At 35.1% G+C, this 18129-nt stretch overlaps 1 protein-coding gene across 3 annotated transcripts in view; it reads left to right on the forward strand.

The window, feature by feature from the left end:
* LOC143256996 (dihydropyrimidinase-like) overlaps window positions 1-18129 on the forward strand; it is a 105154-nt gene that overhangs the window by 28191 nt on the left and 58834 nt on the right. The window contains exon 1 of one of the 3 annotated variants that reach the window (XM_076515024.1): window positions 6248-6809. The exons of the other annotated variants lie outside the window; for them this stretch is intronic. Coding sequence (XP_076371139.1) covers window positions 6762-6809 — 48 coding nt within the window. The 5' untranslated portion in view covers window positions 6248-6761. Of the gene's footprint in view, window positions 1-6247; window positions 6810-18129 lie in introns of those variants that run through there. 3 annotated transcript variants of the gene reach the window in all.

An 18129-nucleotide genomic window follows, 5' to 3' on the forward strand; every position in this document is an offset into this window, starting at 1 on the left:
TAGCGTTATAGGTTCACAGACTTACCGCTGATTCACCGGAGGCTTTTCATCCACGAACGCCAATACATGTGAGGGCAAGGAAGGTACATGCTCATGCGTGTGTGTGTATGGGGCCTCTAACATATGACTTGTTCACAACATGAACGTGCATAATATTTGCTGTGTACATCTTAAGTTTTACTTATGATAAATTATGAGATACAAATGCTGTCTTTCAATCAGTTCGGTGTATTATATGTACATGTAGCTGTTTATAAATATCTGTTACCAGAGTCTAAATTACAATGACTAAAACTGAAGCTATAGTCTTTATGACGTAACATCTAGCTTAATTTTGTTATATTTTTTACCCTTCTTTTTATGATTCACAAACTTCTTCCCTCGCACGAGGAACATAATTTTCGCTGCCGGTAAAGCAAACGAATACGTGAAAAGGAAACTCGTCACTGAAATTATTACTAGAGGACAAACGGGAGAGACAGCTAGAAACCACCGCCTCCTACATGACAGTGCAACACCTACATTTCACAGGTTATAAATCAATTCAATTCTCAGTTTAGGACTAGGCTATATAATGTTTTCAAAAGATTTCCGCTGCTTGTGCTTTCTGACTTCTTCACATAAATCTCACTCATTGTTCTTTCTGTGATTATCGAATATTCACTAACATTCACACTATATTTGCCACGTCCAATGCCGATGAGGCCTTTCGTTAATACCAGAATTTATCATACTGGCTGGAAGTGGCCTTTGTTCACACGAATAAACTAATTTAAGTATTCCTAATTAACAACAAAAGGAATAGCCCGGTAGGCTTGAAGAAAACTTAGGCCCAGAGATAATGTTATCCTTTAGAATTAACGCGTGCGTGATATTACATCACAATAAAAATTGATAACAATATTAATATCACCACTCATCACTGTCGGTCATATCACAATGTAATATCATAAATATATGATGCCACTAAATATCATGTCCCTCTTCCTCCAGCTAGGAAGTTCGGCACCTTATGACTTGGTGTAATCGTTGTTTAAGACATATTTTACCGTGAAATAATGTGTCTTTTAACGATTAATCATTTGGTCATTAGTTAGTAGTCACCGTTTCTCTGACTTGGCTTTAACTCAGTTTTAATTTAAAAGAAATTGTATTTACCCACACTTGCCACAATCTAATTGTTTGGTACGTGAATTACATGAACTTTTACTGCAGAGTGAAAGGTCCAACTTCTGCCGCGATATCTCGCTTAACAAGCTTCATACTTTCAGCTGTTAGAATGGTGAGGATTGTGAGTAGCTTCATAGATGGTGGGTGCTGGTGACTGGTTATGGTTGCCCTTCCTTGGGTCAGCAGTTTAAAATTAGGAATGATTGTGCCTTGATGGTCTCTGTCATATACTGAAAATACCAAATATCTGTTCAACCGGCAACGCAAATGTAAAAAAAAGTTTAAGATATTATACAAAGGTAAACTCTGTTAGTCCTTTGGAATCAGTCGACCTCTCCATCAAATAAGTTCCACAAGAAAATTAATGAGAGAAACTTCATTTCCGTTATAAATCTTTAACTGATAAGCTTTAGCTCATTAGTTTGGTTTAACAGTTTTCCCTTCCAATTTTAATAGATAATTTTCATTCCTTTAGAGACGTTTGTTTGAATGAATTATACGAGAATTTTCTGAAACCATACTCTTTGATGTGCAGCCACAAAATACACAGAAATGTTGTTATTTCAGTTGATTTTCTTGTCACCAAACTCGGTTTCTTTGTTGTTAGTGAACTACCTTTTTCCTCTAAAATGTTTATTGCCATCCAGTTAATAAAGTTCCCCGCTGGAACAGCGGTAAGTCTTGAGATTTACAACGCTAAAATCAGGGGTTCGATTTCCTTCGGTGGACACAGCAGCTAGTCCGCTGTGGCTTTACTATAAAACACACACATACACACAAACAGTTGATAAGCTGAACAACTACTGATTTTCGAAAGGATGTCTTACTAATCGTTATAAGTAAGAATGATAGATTAAAGTAGCTATATTCATTACGGGATTAATTTTTGTTCTGATCAATATGGGTAACTTTGCTTTGACCAGAGTTAATGATAAAATACACAAAATTAAACAAAAGCAAGACAAAAGTCGCTATTCTGGATTCCTTATACATTTAAATTTTTGAGTCTAACATATTCTTTATATCTAACGTTTTAACCGATAGAGTGAAACTAGAAAAAGAAGAGGGGAGACAGAATACCAAACATACATCTTGCGAATTGCGGAAGTTTATTCTCATTACATGTTTTAACAAAATTGGTAGTTCCAAATTACAGTACCGATTTTCTGTCACACCAATCGCCACGTGTACAATGGCGTGCGAAAGATGTACGTAGTATAGCAGTCCTGATCAATGTAAAGCAATTACTTGAGGGTGTTACCATCGGTACTTTTAAGCACATTCGTTACCCCAGGATATTCAAGTGTTTGCAGTTTTTATCCACGTGGGCAGCACATGCTTTACTCTAACACCATACCATGTTTAACTCTTTACTATGTGTACATGTACAGAAGTATTTTCGTTTTCTTTTTACTTTTTGAAAAATACAAGTCAGTAACCATCCATGTCGTCTCCCTCACAAAACAGTCATAAAAATAAAAACGTATAAAAATTATATTTATTTTAAAACGTGTAAAAGACCTGGCCTTCAGAAATGGAATAAAGAAGAGATAATAATTCAAACACCTTTAACAGATCGATTCTACCATTTTACGTTTCATTTAGTTCTATAGAATAAAATAGGCAGATATGTGAAAAAGAAAAATACAACTTCCCTTACCGCGTTTCAAAAGGGAAAAATTATTACATAACTTACAAATAGTAAAATACCAGTAACTTCACAACTGCCACAGTTAAATATACAAGATTAGCCAAAGCTGTAATGACTTTACTATTTATTTGTTCACCTGAACTGCACATTATATAAATAACAGGCTTAACAACCGGATCTTCTGTAATTTGGAGCTGCAGACAAACAAAAACAAACATGAGTAAATATCATGTAATTATATATGTTAGTGTTTCAGCATTGCTATAAGATACAGTGTTAATGTGTAGTTTCTGAAATGAAACCAGGGGTTACGGTAATATTTTAAGGGGAATAAGATTTCCCCTAAATATTCTTTAACCTCCTCAGTAGCCCCCACGACCAACGAACAATGCAATATTTCAAAGCTGGCACAATTCATAAATATTGCGGTATGTGTTCCCACCAGATGTAGAGTGCAATTTACTTTATTTTTTTGTCGACCCCTTCGCAGACCCCTTACTGGGGAGAAGCTGGCGCTCCCTACGAAATGAACATTAAAAAATACATCAACTCGCTGTTGGCTTTCCAACTATATTGCCTCAATTTCGAAGATGGCTATATAAATAGAACATTTCCTTGCTGACAACACATAAAAACCTAGAGACTGAATAACCTTCAAACACGACTTCAATTGATGTTGTTTGAATAGAATGATGTCCTGACCTCGTGGAGACTGGTTGTTCTGCCTTGAGTACTTTCCATGGTGTGACAACTTCAGCTCACACTTCAAGTAAGAACGTCCCGAACAGTTGATAATTAAAGTATCTGCCAACCAGTAAAAAGGCAAAGACAACCATCCTACGTTCGATTGTGAAAATTATTCATTTCCTTTGCTTTTCATTCTGTGGATATATGAAAACCTGTTATCGAAACGCATAGTTACAGAGACTATATCCACATTTCACTTTATGTTTCTTCGTTTGTAGTTAAGCACACAGATACATAATGTGATATTTGTGCTACGTCAACCACGGGTATATACTCTTGGTTTTAAGCGTTATAAATCCAAAGACTTATCAGTGTGCCTCTGACTGTTTGTCTTTGGAGCAAAGTCATGTTAGGCTAACTGCTATATCCACTGCAGGAAATCAAACTTCGACTTTTTGTATTGTTAAGTCAGCAAATTCAGAGATGCCAACTATTTCAAATGACTGAGCGTAATGATTGTAGACAGAGCCCTTTCACAGTTTTAGTCCTTTTAGATTTGCCAGAAAGAAGACAATCTGGTGAACGATGCCACTTTTTCCAACTTGTGAACGATCGCATTGGTGTTTCTATGACGCTTAAAAAACTAGAAATACCAATCTACGCGAGCACTGATGACGTAACTATGGATTCCCCCACGTACCCAGTATGGAGAAGCACCGCACTCAAACTATTAGTAGACGTCGGAGATACAAATATTTTTTTATTATTTCAAATACAAACATGATTATCGCAAGTAGCCATTTGGACTATGTCTTTTATTTATTATCAAAATTTATTTGTATTTCACTAGAAATTTTCTTTTCACCCCTTTCAAGCCCTGGGAGAACAATTTACCACTTTATTGTATAGGCCTATATAATATATAATAATTTGGGAGTTGCAACAAGTCGTAATATTTGTTTGTATGAGCGTATAGTCGTAATGTATGCACTAAAATCGTAATGATTATGCTCAAATCGTAATGAATGGCATCTCTGCAAATATACTGCTATCCAACCGGGGACTTGTGCCACTGGCGGGCTTTTCAGAATCAATAATAAAAAAAAAAACTTTACTTAGGTATATTTTGAATTTCGCACAAAACTACATGAGGGCTATATGCGCTAGGCGCTCCTAATTCCGCAGTGAACAACTAGAAGGAAAGCAGCTAGTCAACATCACCCACTGCCAACTTTTGGGATACTGTTTTACAAAGGAAAGGTGAGATTGGCCGTCATATAATAATGCCACCATGGCTAAAACAGCGAGTATTACTGATGGAACGGTAAGTTAGTCAGCATCATAGGCCCGGCATGGCCATGCGGTTAAAGCATCCGACTTAAATCTTAGGGTCGCGGGATCGAATCCTAGTCACACCAAACATGCTCGCCCTTTCAGCCGTGGGGGCGTTATAATGTTACGGTCAATCCCACTATTCGTTTATAAAAGACCAGCTCAAGAGTTGGCGGTGGGTGGTGATAACTAGCTGTCTTCTCTCTAGTCTCCCACTTCAAAATTAGGGACGGCTAGCGCAGATAGCACTCGTGTAGCTAGCTATTGTGCAAAATTCAAAACAAACAAACCAAACAGTATCATAGCTTCAGAAATCTCGGCTAGCTCTACTCCATTTCACTTATAGAATATCTTGAAATTGTATTTAAAATATTTATTAACATTTAAAGGATCTTTGCATGGCCTGGTGGTTAGAACGCTCGACTTACAATCTATTGATCAAAGGTTTGAATCCAATCGCAGTTCACGCTCGTTCAGTCCTGGGAGTGCTGTAAAATGACAGTCAATGTCACTGTTCTACAAGTAGCCCATGAAGTACAAAGCAAACAATTTTGTTAGTACTGGGTGTTCGAAAAGTCACTGTGCAGTTTTGAAAGCAGCGATAACAGCATTCATTCAGTCTTTTTCAAGCCAGCAACTGATAGCAGTGTTTAGAAAATAAGAAGAATCCAGGCCTGTATTGATGCCAACGGGGATCACTTTCAACATTGTTTATAATTGTCATTAATATTTACCTCCTGTATTCTATATTGAAACATGTCTGTTAATAAATATATAAGTGCACAGTGACTTTTCGAACACCCTGTATATTATACTAAGAAAAACCTGCCACTTGGAATACATTATCACAAAATTTTGATATATATCATTTAAGCAAAAAATACTCAGGATGGAATTAAATATATTATTTTACAAACAAAAAGCTATATGCTAATAACTACCTGTATAATTTAGAATATTCAACTTTCAGATACTGTTATTATTATTAACGACATTTTACATTATAATAACAATGCAAACAAAATTCACAAATGTGTTTTTAAACATTTACTTTTATAATAACTTTTTTAATGACTACTACAAGTAAATTAAATATTTAGCTGAACTAAGGCTTAACGGAAAGAGTAATCTACATTGATCCGTTATCAAACTTTAGGGTTAGCTAACACACGGATGTCAAATCTGTCATTGTTGATATTATTATCATATTGCCTGGTATGGTTTTCCTGCAGAATTGCAGTAAATTCAAATACTCACAGATTTTTCGGTCCTGTACGATAAGCTTCTTATTTCGATCTGTCAAATACAATTTTTTTTTCTTGGAGCCGCAGTACGTACTATCGATCGTTTATCGTCTGCATGAAGATAGCATAGGATATACGATGTCCGGGGCGACAGCGGCGCTGCAGGGCCATTTTCTTCCATCAAGCACCACCAGAGCAGGAGTGGCATTGAACGCGTGCGTAGTCTGTTGGGTTTTGCCATATTAGCAATCTGTTCTTCTCTTATACAAATTAAAAACTCTCTCCTAGCTTTTAGCTATTGCTCTAAGATATAGGAAAATAATTTATGTGAATATAAGCTAGCAGAATACGTCATATTGCGAGTGACGTCATATGGGCGTTAAATTCTGAATAGCTTCACAGCTCTAATATTTGACGGAGGAGTTATCTCATTTCGTTATAAAACTCAACACCACACCATATAGTAGATTTGAAGTAAAAAAACAAACAAACACTATTTCATCTTTCTCTCAGCACTTTAAGTTTTCAAAGGTTGTTTCTCCACCTGTTTAGTACTGGGTCGCTTGCGTGTACCGGAACTAGAAGTGTATATACATTGGTAAAAGCGTGGGAATAACTGCACCCAAATTTTCATCCCCTGTCTCTTAGACCTGAGTGAACACGTGAAAATTTACATCATGTCGAAGACTGTTACACCAGTTAAGAAAGTTCCGATCCATTTACAGGTAAGTTACTCTTGTCCTATAGCTATCGACCTTAACTAGTGTATAAAACTCTGAAATTAATTTGCTATCTAATAATCCAGTGTAAAGAAAATAACAAAATCGAACAAATACATTGGATATCGTTATCATTATTTATTAATCAAAACAAGTTTATCATCAATACGTATATGCTCTGATTGGTTCTTTTTTTTTCAACTTTATCTACCTCAAGTAAGCTGGTTTCAGGTTATTAATTGAAAACGTGTGTTAGGTTTTAATTTATGTACGTGTGATGTACGATTACTAGGTGATTATTCTGCTTTCGCCACAACTATTAACATTCTACCCTTCTATGTTGTTAAATATTGTAAGAAAAAGAAATAAAAATGGTGAACATATTTTAATGAACTTCACACAATATACATATATATGTATAACTTCCAATTGATTGATTAATTTATGGTGTAAAATATCACATGACATTCTTAAGGTAAATGCTACAGCAAATGTCTGCGGCCCAACATGGATACAATAAGTCTTTTTCCGTCGAAAGAATAACATTTTATGTATGGTATACAAATCGGTGATATTCGTTCCATAGCGACGCTGCTGTTTATGTAAAAGTGAAAAAATGTATCTTTGAACATTCACATTTTTTTACTAGTGTGTATTTACCGTTAAGAGAACTGCATTAATCTAATAAGATAATTCATTGACATTGTAAACATTTTTATGTTTGTGTGGAAAATAAAAACCATTGACCAAACCGAAACCTTCCCCTCATATATGATGAAACCACGCATGCGCAAGCATCTCTTTGCATGAAAATACGGGGTGTAACTTAGACATTCTTAGACATATTGAGAGGTCATAATATATATATATCATTATCTTCAAAAATTTACTTAAAGCTTTACTAGTGTTATCCGCTATTAGTTTTGACTGTTATTAACACAGCTGAGTTAGGTGAGGATAAACTAAGCTTGCTATTTAGCAATATTTAATTCTTGTTCATCAGAATCTGTAAAACCTTGTGATCGCAGCGATTCAAAGTAAACTGTGCATGAACAGCTAATACGAATTTTTGTAGTAGCTAAACCTTTATATTTATTAATCGAAACTAATTGATCATTCATTGTCAGCTGTTCCTTGTCATTAGCGTCACTTGTTCTTCTCTGAATGTCCACAAAACTAAAATATTACTTTTTGTACTGCAAAATACAGGTCTGTCACGATTAACTTTTAGCTTAAAATAATATGGCTAAATTTTCAGTTGAAGATCGTTATAGAATTGCGTTTCTGGATGAAGAAGGAAATATTAAGTGAAACATCTTACGTCACTGAATTTTCAAGGTGTTGTATTTAAAATATAATCAACAAGTACAGGAAAACTTTATTTGTAATTAACAATTTCAGGAATGTTGACTAACAAGTAGGATAAATGCTTGAAGATAATATTCTTAAGGAATTGAAAGAATGCAAGTGTTGACTTGGCAATAGAACTAACAGAAGATAAGCGTTAACTTGGCAACAGACCTGGCAGAAATATGTGATGTTATAATTCATCTATCAATATTATGAAGGTTACTTTCGAAATCGGGACTTAAAGGATATTTTGTAGGAAGAAAATTTCTGGTAAAATGGGTGAACAAAACTAAAAAAAAAAAGTACACACAAACACTGGAATTGGACGACCTAACAATGCTTTGAATGCTTTGAACAGACCAGTCAAAATTTCAATCACTTAGATCTAACAGAAGACAGTATGTAAGATGACGAACAACTGAAACTTATAAAAAGCCTTGCTTGAAGGCAGCAGTGAAGCATTGAGAAGATTCAGTTTAAGTTTGGGGATACACATCCGCAAAGAGTGTTAGGAAATTTCCGAAAATTGATGGTACCTTGACTGCAGCAAGGCACAAACAAATTTTAATTCATTATGCTATTCCCAGTGATGCAAAACTTCATCTTACAGGAAAATAATGATAAAAAACTTATTCGGAATAATTAAAGCTTATTTGCAAAAGAAGGAGGAGGTTAGAGGCCTTCAACGAATTTAATGACCTTTTCAATGCCCAGATATCGATATCATTAAAGCTGTAAAGGACTAGTTGAGTAAAGAAGAATTAAACAAGAATTCTATAAACTTTTATGACCTTTAGAAGATCTTGAAAGAAGCGTGAAATACCATTCAAGAAGAGTTTATAACAACATTATTTGAAAGTTTTCCTACAAGATCATAAAAAATTTAAAGGAAACTATGGACATACTTGCTATCAGTTTATTTTAAGGTATACTGTGTATAAACCGAACGTGGTTATTTGAATAAGATTTCTCTTTCATAAAAACCTATTTGCACTGAACACAAATTCTAGTTTTTTTATGCACTATAGTAGAAAATTGCGAAATGTTTAATATTTATTCACAGTAGTATATGACTCATTGGCTTCTGGATTGAAATTACTTTAGTCTTTTTTTCTTTGTTGTTGGTGGTCATTTTAATTTCTGAAATAAGTTTTATTCTGTCAACAATTATTCATTGGATTCGGCTTCTACGTGCCTGTAATTCTAAAATAAAGTTATTCTATGGTAAAAATTCCAACACTTGTCACCCATCCGATGGTTCAGCGATAAGCACAACGCAGATGTAACTGTGCGCTTAAATTAAAAAAGAGAAAAACTTATCTGTGGTTATTTTTTTCTGTTGTTCTGCCTTTTAATTACGATTTAGCACGATATAATGAATTTATGTTGCTGTCAAGTTTATGCTGGTAGGTAAAAACTGAAGAGATCCTGTTACACTTTGTATGCAGTAGATAAGTTGGATAACTGAAGTACTACACTGATTAAAGCCACTAAATAAATATGGATAAGCTGATTTCTGTCAGATATTGCAGTTCTTATGTTCACTGAGAAGAATAAGGCAGTTTTGTAGATAGGTACGAATTAGCTTATTTTTCACCATAACGAAATATTACAATGCTTCTTAGGTCATCTTCAGGTTAACAAAGATGGCCTAGGGAGGTCAAAATGTTGTTCTATGGTTTATTAGTAAAAGTGTTAATACAAGTACCAGCTGTTCTGAATTGCATTTTTACTTCAAATGGGTTTCTCGTCATCAAGAGTTTATTTTGTAAATTTCTTCTATTAAGCTATCGCACTAACCTGTTTACATCTACTCTTATCAGATGCAGATTATTAACGCTTTTATTATCAATTGTATGACATGAACGAATAAGGTCGAAACGTTGTTCACTCCTCTGTTAGTGCTTTCTCTACCCATACCAGCCGTTTTTTAATTTAGAAGTAGATAAGTTAAGTATATCTTAATTGTAAAGTGATGGGTGTTGAACTCGTTAAAATATGAGTATTATTTTGTTTGTTTGTTTTCCAGATGTTCCACTAGCATTATCTATCAATAGAAAATGTGATGTGGATTCAGTTCATGAATACGATTCAATCAGCTTTACTTGTTTCCAAATATAGTAGTCAAGATTTAGCTCTAAAACAATCCTTCAGTCTTCATGGTGTTTTAACTACAAGATGTTTGTGTTAGCCAATAACCTTAACACTGTTTCAAATACAAATATCGTAGATCAGATCCTTGTGTAACCTAGTAACTTTCGTAATGTTTGACATTCAAGTGTAATGTAATCTTCTATCGTTCAGTAAACTCAACCTTATCTGAAGCTCAAACCTGCCTATTATCCAACAATTTAATAAATAGATAAAAAATTATGCAGAAATATTTGTAGTTATTTTTTATAGGACATCTGTTTGTTAACGAACTGGTAGGAACGATTTTGGCTTGGTTTGTTTTGAAATTCACGCAAAGCTACATGAGAGCTATCTACGCTAGCCGTCCCTAATTTTGTAATGTAAGATTAGAGGGAAGGCAGCTAGTCATCACCACCCACCGCCAACTCTTGGGCTGCTCTTGTGCCAACGAATAATGGGATTGACCGTCACATTATAACTCTCCCACGACTGAAAGGGTGAGCATGTTTGGTGGGACAGGGATTCGAACCTACGACCCTCGGGTTACGAGTCGAGTGCCTTAACCACCTGGTCATGCCATACAGTAAATGTATTAGACCGACAGTGAATTATTTAACATATCTCTTTCTATTGGGTATTGGTCCTCAAGTGAGGGTGAAGAATTTTGTTATAATCCTCTTATTGACATATCTTTTAATACTTGTCATTTTATCTATAGATGTATAACATTCCCCAAATCGCATAATCTAAAACCAAACAAAACAGCACCCAAAGTTTACAATTTTTCTCCACTTTAAAATCTCTTGGACTTCGACAATTAGGCCTAAAGTGATTTAATGATTAACTTAATTAAGCCATGAATCTGTGGATTCTTGCTTTAAGGCTAGATGCTTCATAAACGAGCTCCGAATGTTGGAGCTGTAAGTGTGTTATAGGTCAAATCTCACTACTCAGTTACATACAGTATCTTATGATCTAACGATGGGTGTTGTTGACTAGCTACTTTGGCTGTAATCTGTAAGTTTAAAATTAGTTACAGTTATGCTTAGAAAACTCTTTGTGAAGCTTTGTGTGAAAATTCTGAAAGAGAAAGTAACTTAACAACCGGCATTATTTTTGTTTCTTCATAAATAATTAAATAGGCAGTATGTATTTATATATTGTTTGTAACGTGGAATTATAATTCCCGACACTTATAACTGAAATTACTATTTTTAGTTCGTTTCTTTCTCAGGTAGATTAAATGCTTTTTTCATTAGCCTACGTATTTAAGTTTGTAAAAACGAGAAAAATTGAAAAAGATTAATAACAGAAAACGCTCTAATCATGTTGTAAGTGGCTAGGACTAAATATTTTATCAGTTCCTTATTGTTTATTACATTAATCGACTATTTTGTTATTCATTTTAAGCACTTCTTGGAAAATATGGTGCTTCACGTTCTCAATGAACGCACAAAGTGCTAAACAGTCAGCACTCCGTGCTGTACAAAGCGGTAGTCTTCATTACCTCTTCGCACATCATTTTATAAAATATGGTTTGCTACTCCCTCTTATATGGAACACGAGTAATGACGTACTTCATTTTCTAGTTAATTTAAATAATACTATTAATGATGATTTTTTTCCTTTAATATAGTTAGCCTACTTTTGATTAGCTCTTATTAACTATGTAATACAAAACTTCTGCATCACATGTTAAAGTCAGATTAAAACTAGCACGTTTTAAATGAAATCTTCCAGAGTTGTGCTATAAACCTGACAAGTTTAGAAGCTAAAAAATACCGCTTCTGCAGGTACGTATACCAATACGTCACTTTTTCAGTTCCATTTGCTGATATATAACTTATGCAACTCCGTATACTCTTATATAACTTACTCGTTTTATAACTTTTGCAGCTCCGTATACTGTCATGTCACTTCTGCAACTCAGTATAATGTTATGTAACTTCTGCAGCTGCATACACTATTATACACTACATGGCCAAAAGTGTGTGAACGCCCCTTCTAATTAATGGATTCGACTATTTCAGCCACAGCCATTGCTAACAGGTGCATAACATCAAGCATACAGCCATGCAATCTCCATAGACAGACATTGGCAGTAGAATGGGATGTACTGAAGAGCTCAGTGACTTTCAACGTGGCACTGTGAAAGGATGTCACCTTTTCAACAAATCACAAATCAATTCGTCAAATTTCTGCCCTGCTAGAGCTGCTTCGGTCAACTGTAAGTTCTGTTATTGTGAAGTGGAAACGTCTAGAAGAAACAGCATCTCAGCCATGAAGTGGTAGGCCACACAAGCTCCCAGAACAGTACCACCAAGTGCTGAAGAGCGTAGCGCGTAAAAATCGTCTGTTCACAATTGCAACGCTCACTACCGAGTTCCAAACTGCCTGTGAAAGCATCACCACAAAAACTGTTCGTTAGGATCTTCGTGAAATGGGTTTCCATGGCTGAGCAGCCGCACACAAGGATTAGATGACTATGTGCAATGCCAAGCATCGGCTGGAGTGGTGTAAAGCACATTGCCATTGGACTCTGGAGCAGTGGAAACGCGTTCTCTGGAGTGATGAATCACCATTCACTATCTGGCAGTCTGACGGACAAATCTGTGTTTGGCGGATGTCCGGAGAAAGCTACCAACCTGAATGCATAGTCCCAACTGTATAGTTTTATGGAGGAGGAATAATGGTCTGGGGCTGTTTTACATGGTTTGGGCTTGACCTTTTAGTTCTAGTGATGGGAAAATTTAATGCTACAGTATACAATGATATTCTAGATAATTGTGTGCTACTAACTTTGTGGCAACAGTTTGGGAAAAGTCCTAATTTGTTTAAGCATAATAATGCCCCCGTGCAATGAGCGAGGTCCATAAAGACATGGTTTTCCGAGGTTGGTGTGGAAGAACTTGACTGGCCTGCACAGAGTTCTGATCTCAACCCAATCGAACGCCTTTGGGATGAATTGGAATGCAAACTGCAAACCAGGCCTTCTCTCCCAACATCAGATAGTCGAGTGTTCATATACTTTTGGCCGTGTAGGGTATCTCTTCTGTAGCTCGGTATACGGGTATATCACTTCTACAGGGCCGTATTTTGATGTGTTACAAATCGATCTTTTTTTGAATGACTCGTTTCGTTTCACATTTGTGTCACGCTTTTAAAATATTTCACTTGACGATTTTAGCATCATTTGCAAGAAATCATTCTCTCTCGTCATCTAGTTTAATTTAGTATTAAACTGTTTGTTTTCTCTTACATTATATATACTTCGTACAAAATTATCTTTCATGGAGGAAGCGTGAATTAAAAATAAAATCTTAAGTGAAATATTTCATTATATATATATATTTTGGAAGAAGAAAACTGCCTGAGCAGAGGGCGTTGTTATGTTGTGATATTTGGTGCTTGTTATGCCAGTGCATAAAGTTTTTTCTCAAGGTGAAAAATGTTGAAGATGACGTGTGGTGTTTCCGCAATCTTCTATCGACTTTGTTTGACCAACCACTGTAAGTCACGTACAAGCAGTCACGTTATACGTAACAAACATTGAAGTACGGAAAATACGTGTTTCCGTACCTGATTTCTCTCTCCTTTTTGACCTTGAAAAACAAAATCCAGTTTAAATTATTGTATTCGTTAATTATAGGATTTTCACACTTTGTTAAAAAAATAACATACAACCCATAAGGTACTCTAGTTAACACAAGAGACGGAAAGAAACGCTCGGAATTTTTGTCTCCATTCAGTCTATCAACCTGAGGAAAGTAAGATGGTTCCTTGTTTCTGTTTGACACATATGGTGGAGATTTTAAACTTTGTACGTTATTTGTTGTTCCTAGAAGATATCATTTAGACTATTACAACAAGAACTGTCCTTCTTGGGTATCGTAGCAACCTTCGAGAGTTACAATGCTAGAGTCAGGAGTTCGTTTCCCCGGGGGAGAACAGACTGCAGACAGCAAAATGTGCAGCTTTTAAGAGAAACAAAAGGAGAAACGATTTTTGGAAACAAACGTCTGAAAAACCTGCAACAACAAAAAAGTTATCAACTGTTTTTATGCTTACATTTGTCACCCTAAACCTTTGGTTCAGATCATGTTCGTCTTATTCTTGCTGCTTACCCCTTGCTAACATAACTCGCTCGTGCATAGGTCAGTATCCTTCTACTTTCGATGGCTGTATAGATAACAAGTGTAAACACTGTTCAAGTGGCTATGCATATCATTATCATGTAGTTTTGTTTATTTTACATTGGAATAAATTATAAAGGATATAGCAGCCTCTTCCCATATTACGCATTGTTCATGATATATGTAGATAATGTTATCTATTTACTACTAGTCAGGAAATATTCCTGCAATAACTTTAGAGGTTGTTGTTATCTGTAATCAAGCATAAAGCTACAAAAGTTATCTGTGCTCTGCCCACCATGGTATCGAAACCCGGTTTTTAGCGATGTAAGCCGCAGACATAACTGTGCCACTGGGGAAGGGGCAACTTTCGAGGGATTTAAACCAAATAAGTAGCCAATCCTGGTGAAAGACTGAAGAAATGAGATGTGTTTTACTTGTAGATTTCTTGCATAAATCCGTATGTAAATTTTTAAAGCATAAAGATGAATTGGTGACAAGTTGAACAGTAAACATACTTTTACTTTCAGACCACATGGATATTCCTTGAAGGTTAACAAAACAGTTTTGTAAATATATATCGCCGGCTGTTCCTGCAATGTACCCTCGTAAAATAATTAAAGTAATTGTAAGTAGCCTATAACCAGTTTGATCTTTCAAACGGGTGGAACGTGAATAGTTAATGAGATGTAATGACTGCGTTTTGTTTTGTTTTTCATTTATAATAGTTTAAAAAATTTCAGGCCTTGAAAAACTACCGAATAGAAGTAGCGCGTGATTAAATGACTCGCCGACTTTTAATTTTCGTATTTTATCTGACGTTGGTATCTAACTGTGGAATATTGTTCTCATTTATTTTAAAGAAATACACTTGTGCAGAAAATGTCAACACCTTTGATGAGCTAGATATAAGAAATTAATCAACGTTAAACTAAACTTTATTTTCTGCGAGCACCGTTGTAGAAGTTTAAGGACGTTTACAATGACCCCAGAACAAGCATGGCCTAATAGTCGTCATCATGGTCTGTGTGTAGGAAGAATCCAAGGTTCTAGCTACGATGCTTAAGAATACGCTTTTCACTTTTATCTGTGGGTGCGTTATAAAGGTGACAATCAATCCCATTATTCAATTGAGAGAAACTAAACAAAGCTCTTGTGGTAGCAAGTGACATTAATTGGAAAATGGTTAAGAAGTACCTAGGCTTTGTTGCGCCTGAACTTAAGCCCATGTGCGCATGAGATGCCATTCATATTGAAAAGTCAATATTTTGAAAACGTCGAACTTACAAGACGCAAATACAAATATTCAGTATCTTATGCGTTTAGGCTTTTTTTAGCAACACCTAGCGTGCAGTTTAGAAAATTAAGTGTTTCAGAAATATTGGGAGTACTAAGTACATATATTTTGAGCAAAATGTCACAGTTTCGCCCATACTAGCACTGAAGGATAATTATTATTCCACTTTAGGTGACATGTCAAGGAATTAAAGACATTATTTTTAGTTACATTATGTGTTATAAAGTTATAAAAAGCGAAACTGCTTCAAAGTCGCCTTAGCCGAACAGTAGAGGACCTTTCAGGTGTGGAATAGACACCTGTATATCAAAGTTTATGCTAAAATAATAATCTTAACTCCAGTTCAACAATTATTTTGCTCGATGGTATTTTGGAATTTTTTTTTGCCATTTTATAATTCGCAACGAAAATGTTTTTATCAATATTCAAAATTACACTTCTGTAGGGTTCTCTGGTGTCTCGCCTGTAGACACACATTTATCGATTTATTTTATAGACTAGAATTCTGCCTATCCCAATATAATATAATTATCAATATTTTGTTTTTCACGTAATTCTTTTCTCTTCCTCTCATTTTATTAATACAACCTCTTGTTCACAGTCTCTTTTGACTCCACAGCATGCGATGTGAAAACTAATGGAACTAAGCTTTGAAAATAGCTGCAGGCGAAGTTTACATACGATTGTAATCAGCAGATTGTAAACTATTTAGGTCAGTGTAAAGTAAATGAAGTGGTGTAAGAAGTAATGTTTTTGGATAAATGCAGCTCTTGCAAAGAAGAACAACATAATTTAATGAGAAGTTTAAGAGATTAAAGCACTAACTACAGGTCTGGGAATATTGCTGTAGTGTCTTTAAACGTTATTTTTATTCTAAAACATTTTAGTTTTTAAAGTATATTTGTTTCAAATTTACGAAAGTTTTCTGCTGTGACAAGACTTGGGACAAGCTTGTTTATTTTGAAACGCAGAACGACATAATGTATTGTGCCTATCACGGGTATCGAAACCCGGTATTTATTGTTATAAGCCACCAAATTTAACGTTGAACCATTTGCGGACATCAGGTGAGCCTAATTAGGCTCGGAATGTACGATAGGCTACGACAAACTACTCTTATAACTAATATCGTCATTTTTTGAGAATTGTTGTCAAGCTTATAAAAATAAAACAAATAAAAAGTAAGTTGTAGTTATTAAATATAAATTGATTTAGACCAAGAATATTAGCAAAAACATCGTTACTTCATCTGATGTGGCCTGATAGGTATGTATGTATATATATATATATATATATGTAAATGAAACTATCTGGCCAACGATAGTAAAATAAATAAATTTTCTTCAACACGGTGTCTCCCAACTAAATATGGAGATTTCGCAATCGTAAACAATGGTAAAAAATTAAATCAAATTATACGGTTTTTTACAAACCAAAACTTAGATCTTATTTTGTAAGTTTTTTTTGTTTGCTTGTTAAAAACAAGCAAACAAAAAAAACTTTTATCCATACAACTTTTTATCCATACAACTTGGTCAAATATTTCCTCAGTGAAAACAAAACAGAGTGTATAAATTAGACTCTCACGACCCGGAGAGTTTTAGGTTAAACAAATGTACATTAGCTTCTCGTTTTTTTTTATTTACCTTGCTATTTTATCACAGTCAGGTAATGCTTAGATGAAGATTTGGGAGCATTCAGCTACCCACGTCCATTGAAGGTGCCATTACCAGCTTTGAAAAGCGTTTCGCGGTTTACTTCATCGTTAAAAGAGTAAAGAATGATTAATTTTCAATGTTAGAGATATTCGATGAAACATCATGCTGTTCAAACTTGAGTTAAAGCACTTTGAGGAAATGCTTACTTAATCCTATACCAAGTGTGAAATTCTTCTCGTCCGTATCTGCTACGCAGATCATTACTTGTAAAAATTAGTTAAGTAAATGTGACTGAGATGTATTGGAGACAAAAACGTGGGCGTATATGTGTATGTATGTGTGTTATATATAAACAGCTGTTTCCTTCATGATATAAGTTGAAGGAGTCATATTGAGCCGGAGGTGAAAAAAGATATGTGTCTTTTTGTTTCCGTGTAAGCATGTACGTGGACGTGTTCTCACCACTTGTGTCTGGCTGGGTTTACATTGTGTAGGTCAAAACTACAAGCTGTACCACGCACATTATAACTTTGTTTCGCATAATGTTTTCGGAAAGAAAGTTTGGTTTGAATTTCGCTCAAAGTTACTTGAGGGCTATATGCGCCAACGTATATTTAATTTAGTAGTGATAGACTAGATGGAAGATAGCTAGTCAACACCACCCGCCGCCAACTCTTGGGCTACTCTTTTACCAAAGAATATTGGGATTGATCGTACATTATTATAACGCTTCTACGGATGAAAATGCGAACATA

Source organism: Tachypleus tridentatus, chromosome 7 (assembly GCF_004210375.1).
Source record: "Tachypleus tridentatus isolate NWPU-2018 chromosome 7, ASM421037v1, whole genome shotgun sequence".
NCBI classification, from domain to species: Eukaryota; Metazoa; Arthropoda; class Merostomata; order Xiphosura; family Limulidae; genus Tachypleus; species Tachypleus tridentatus.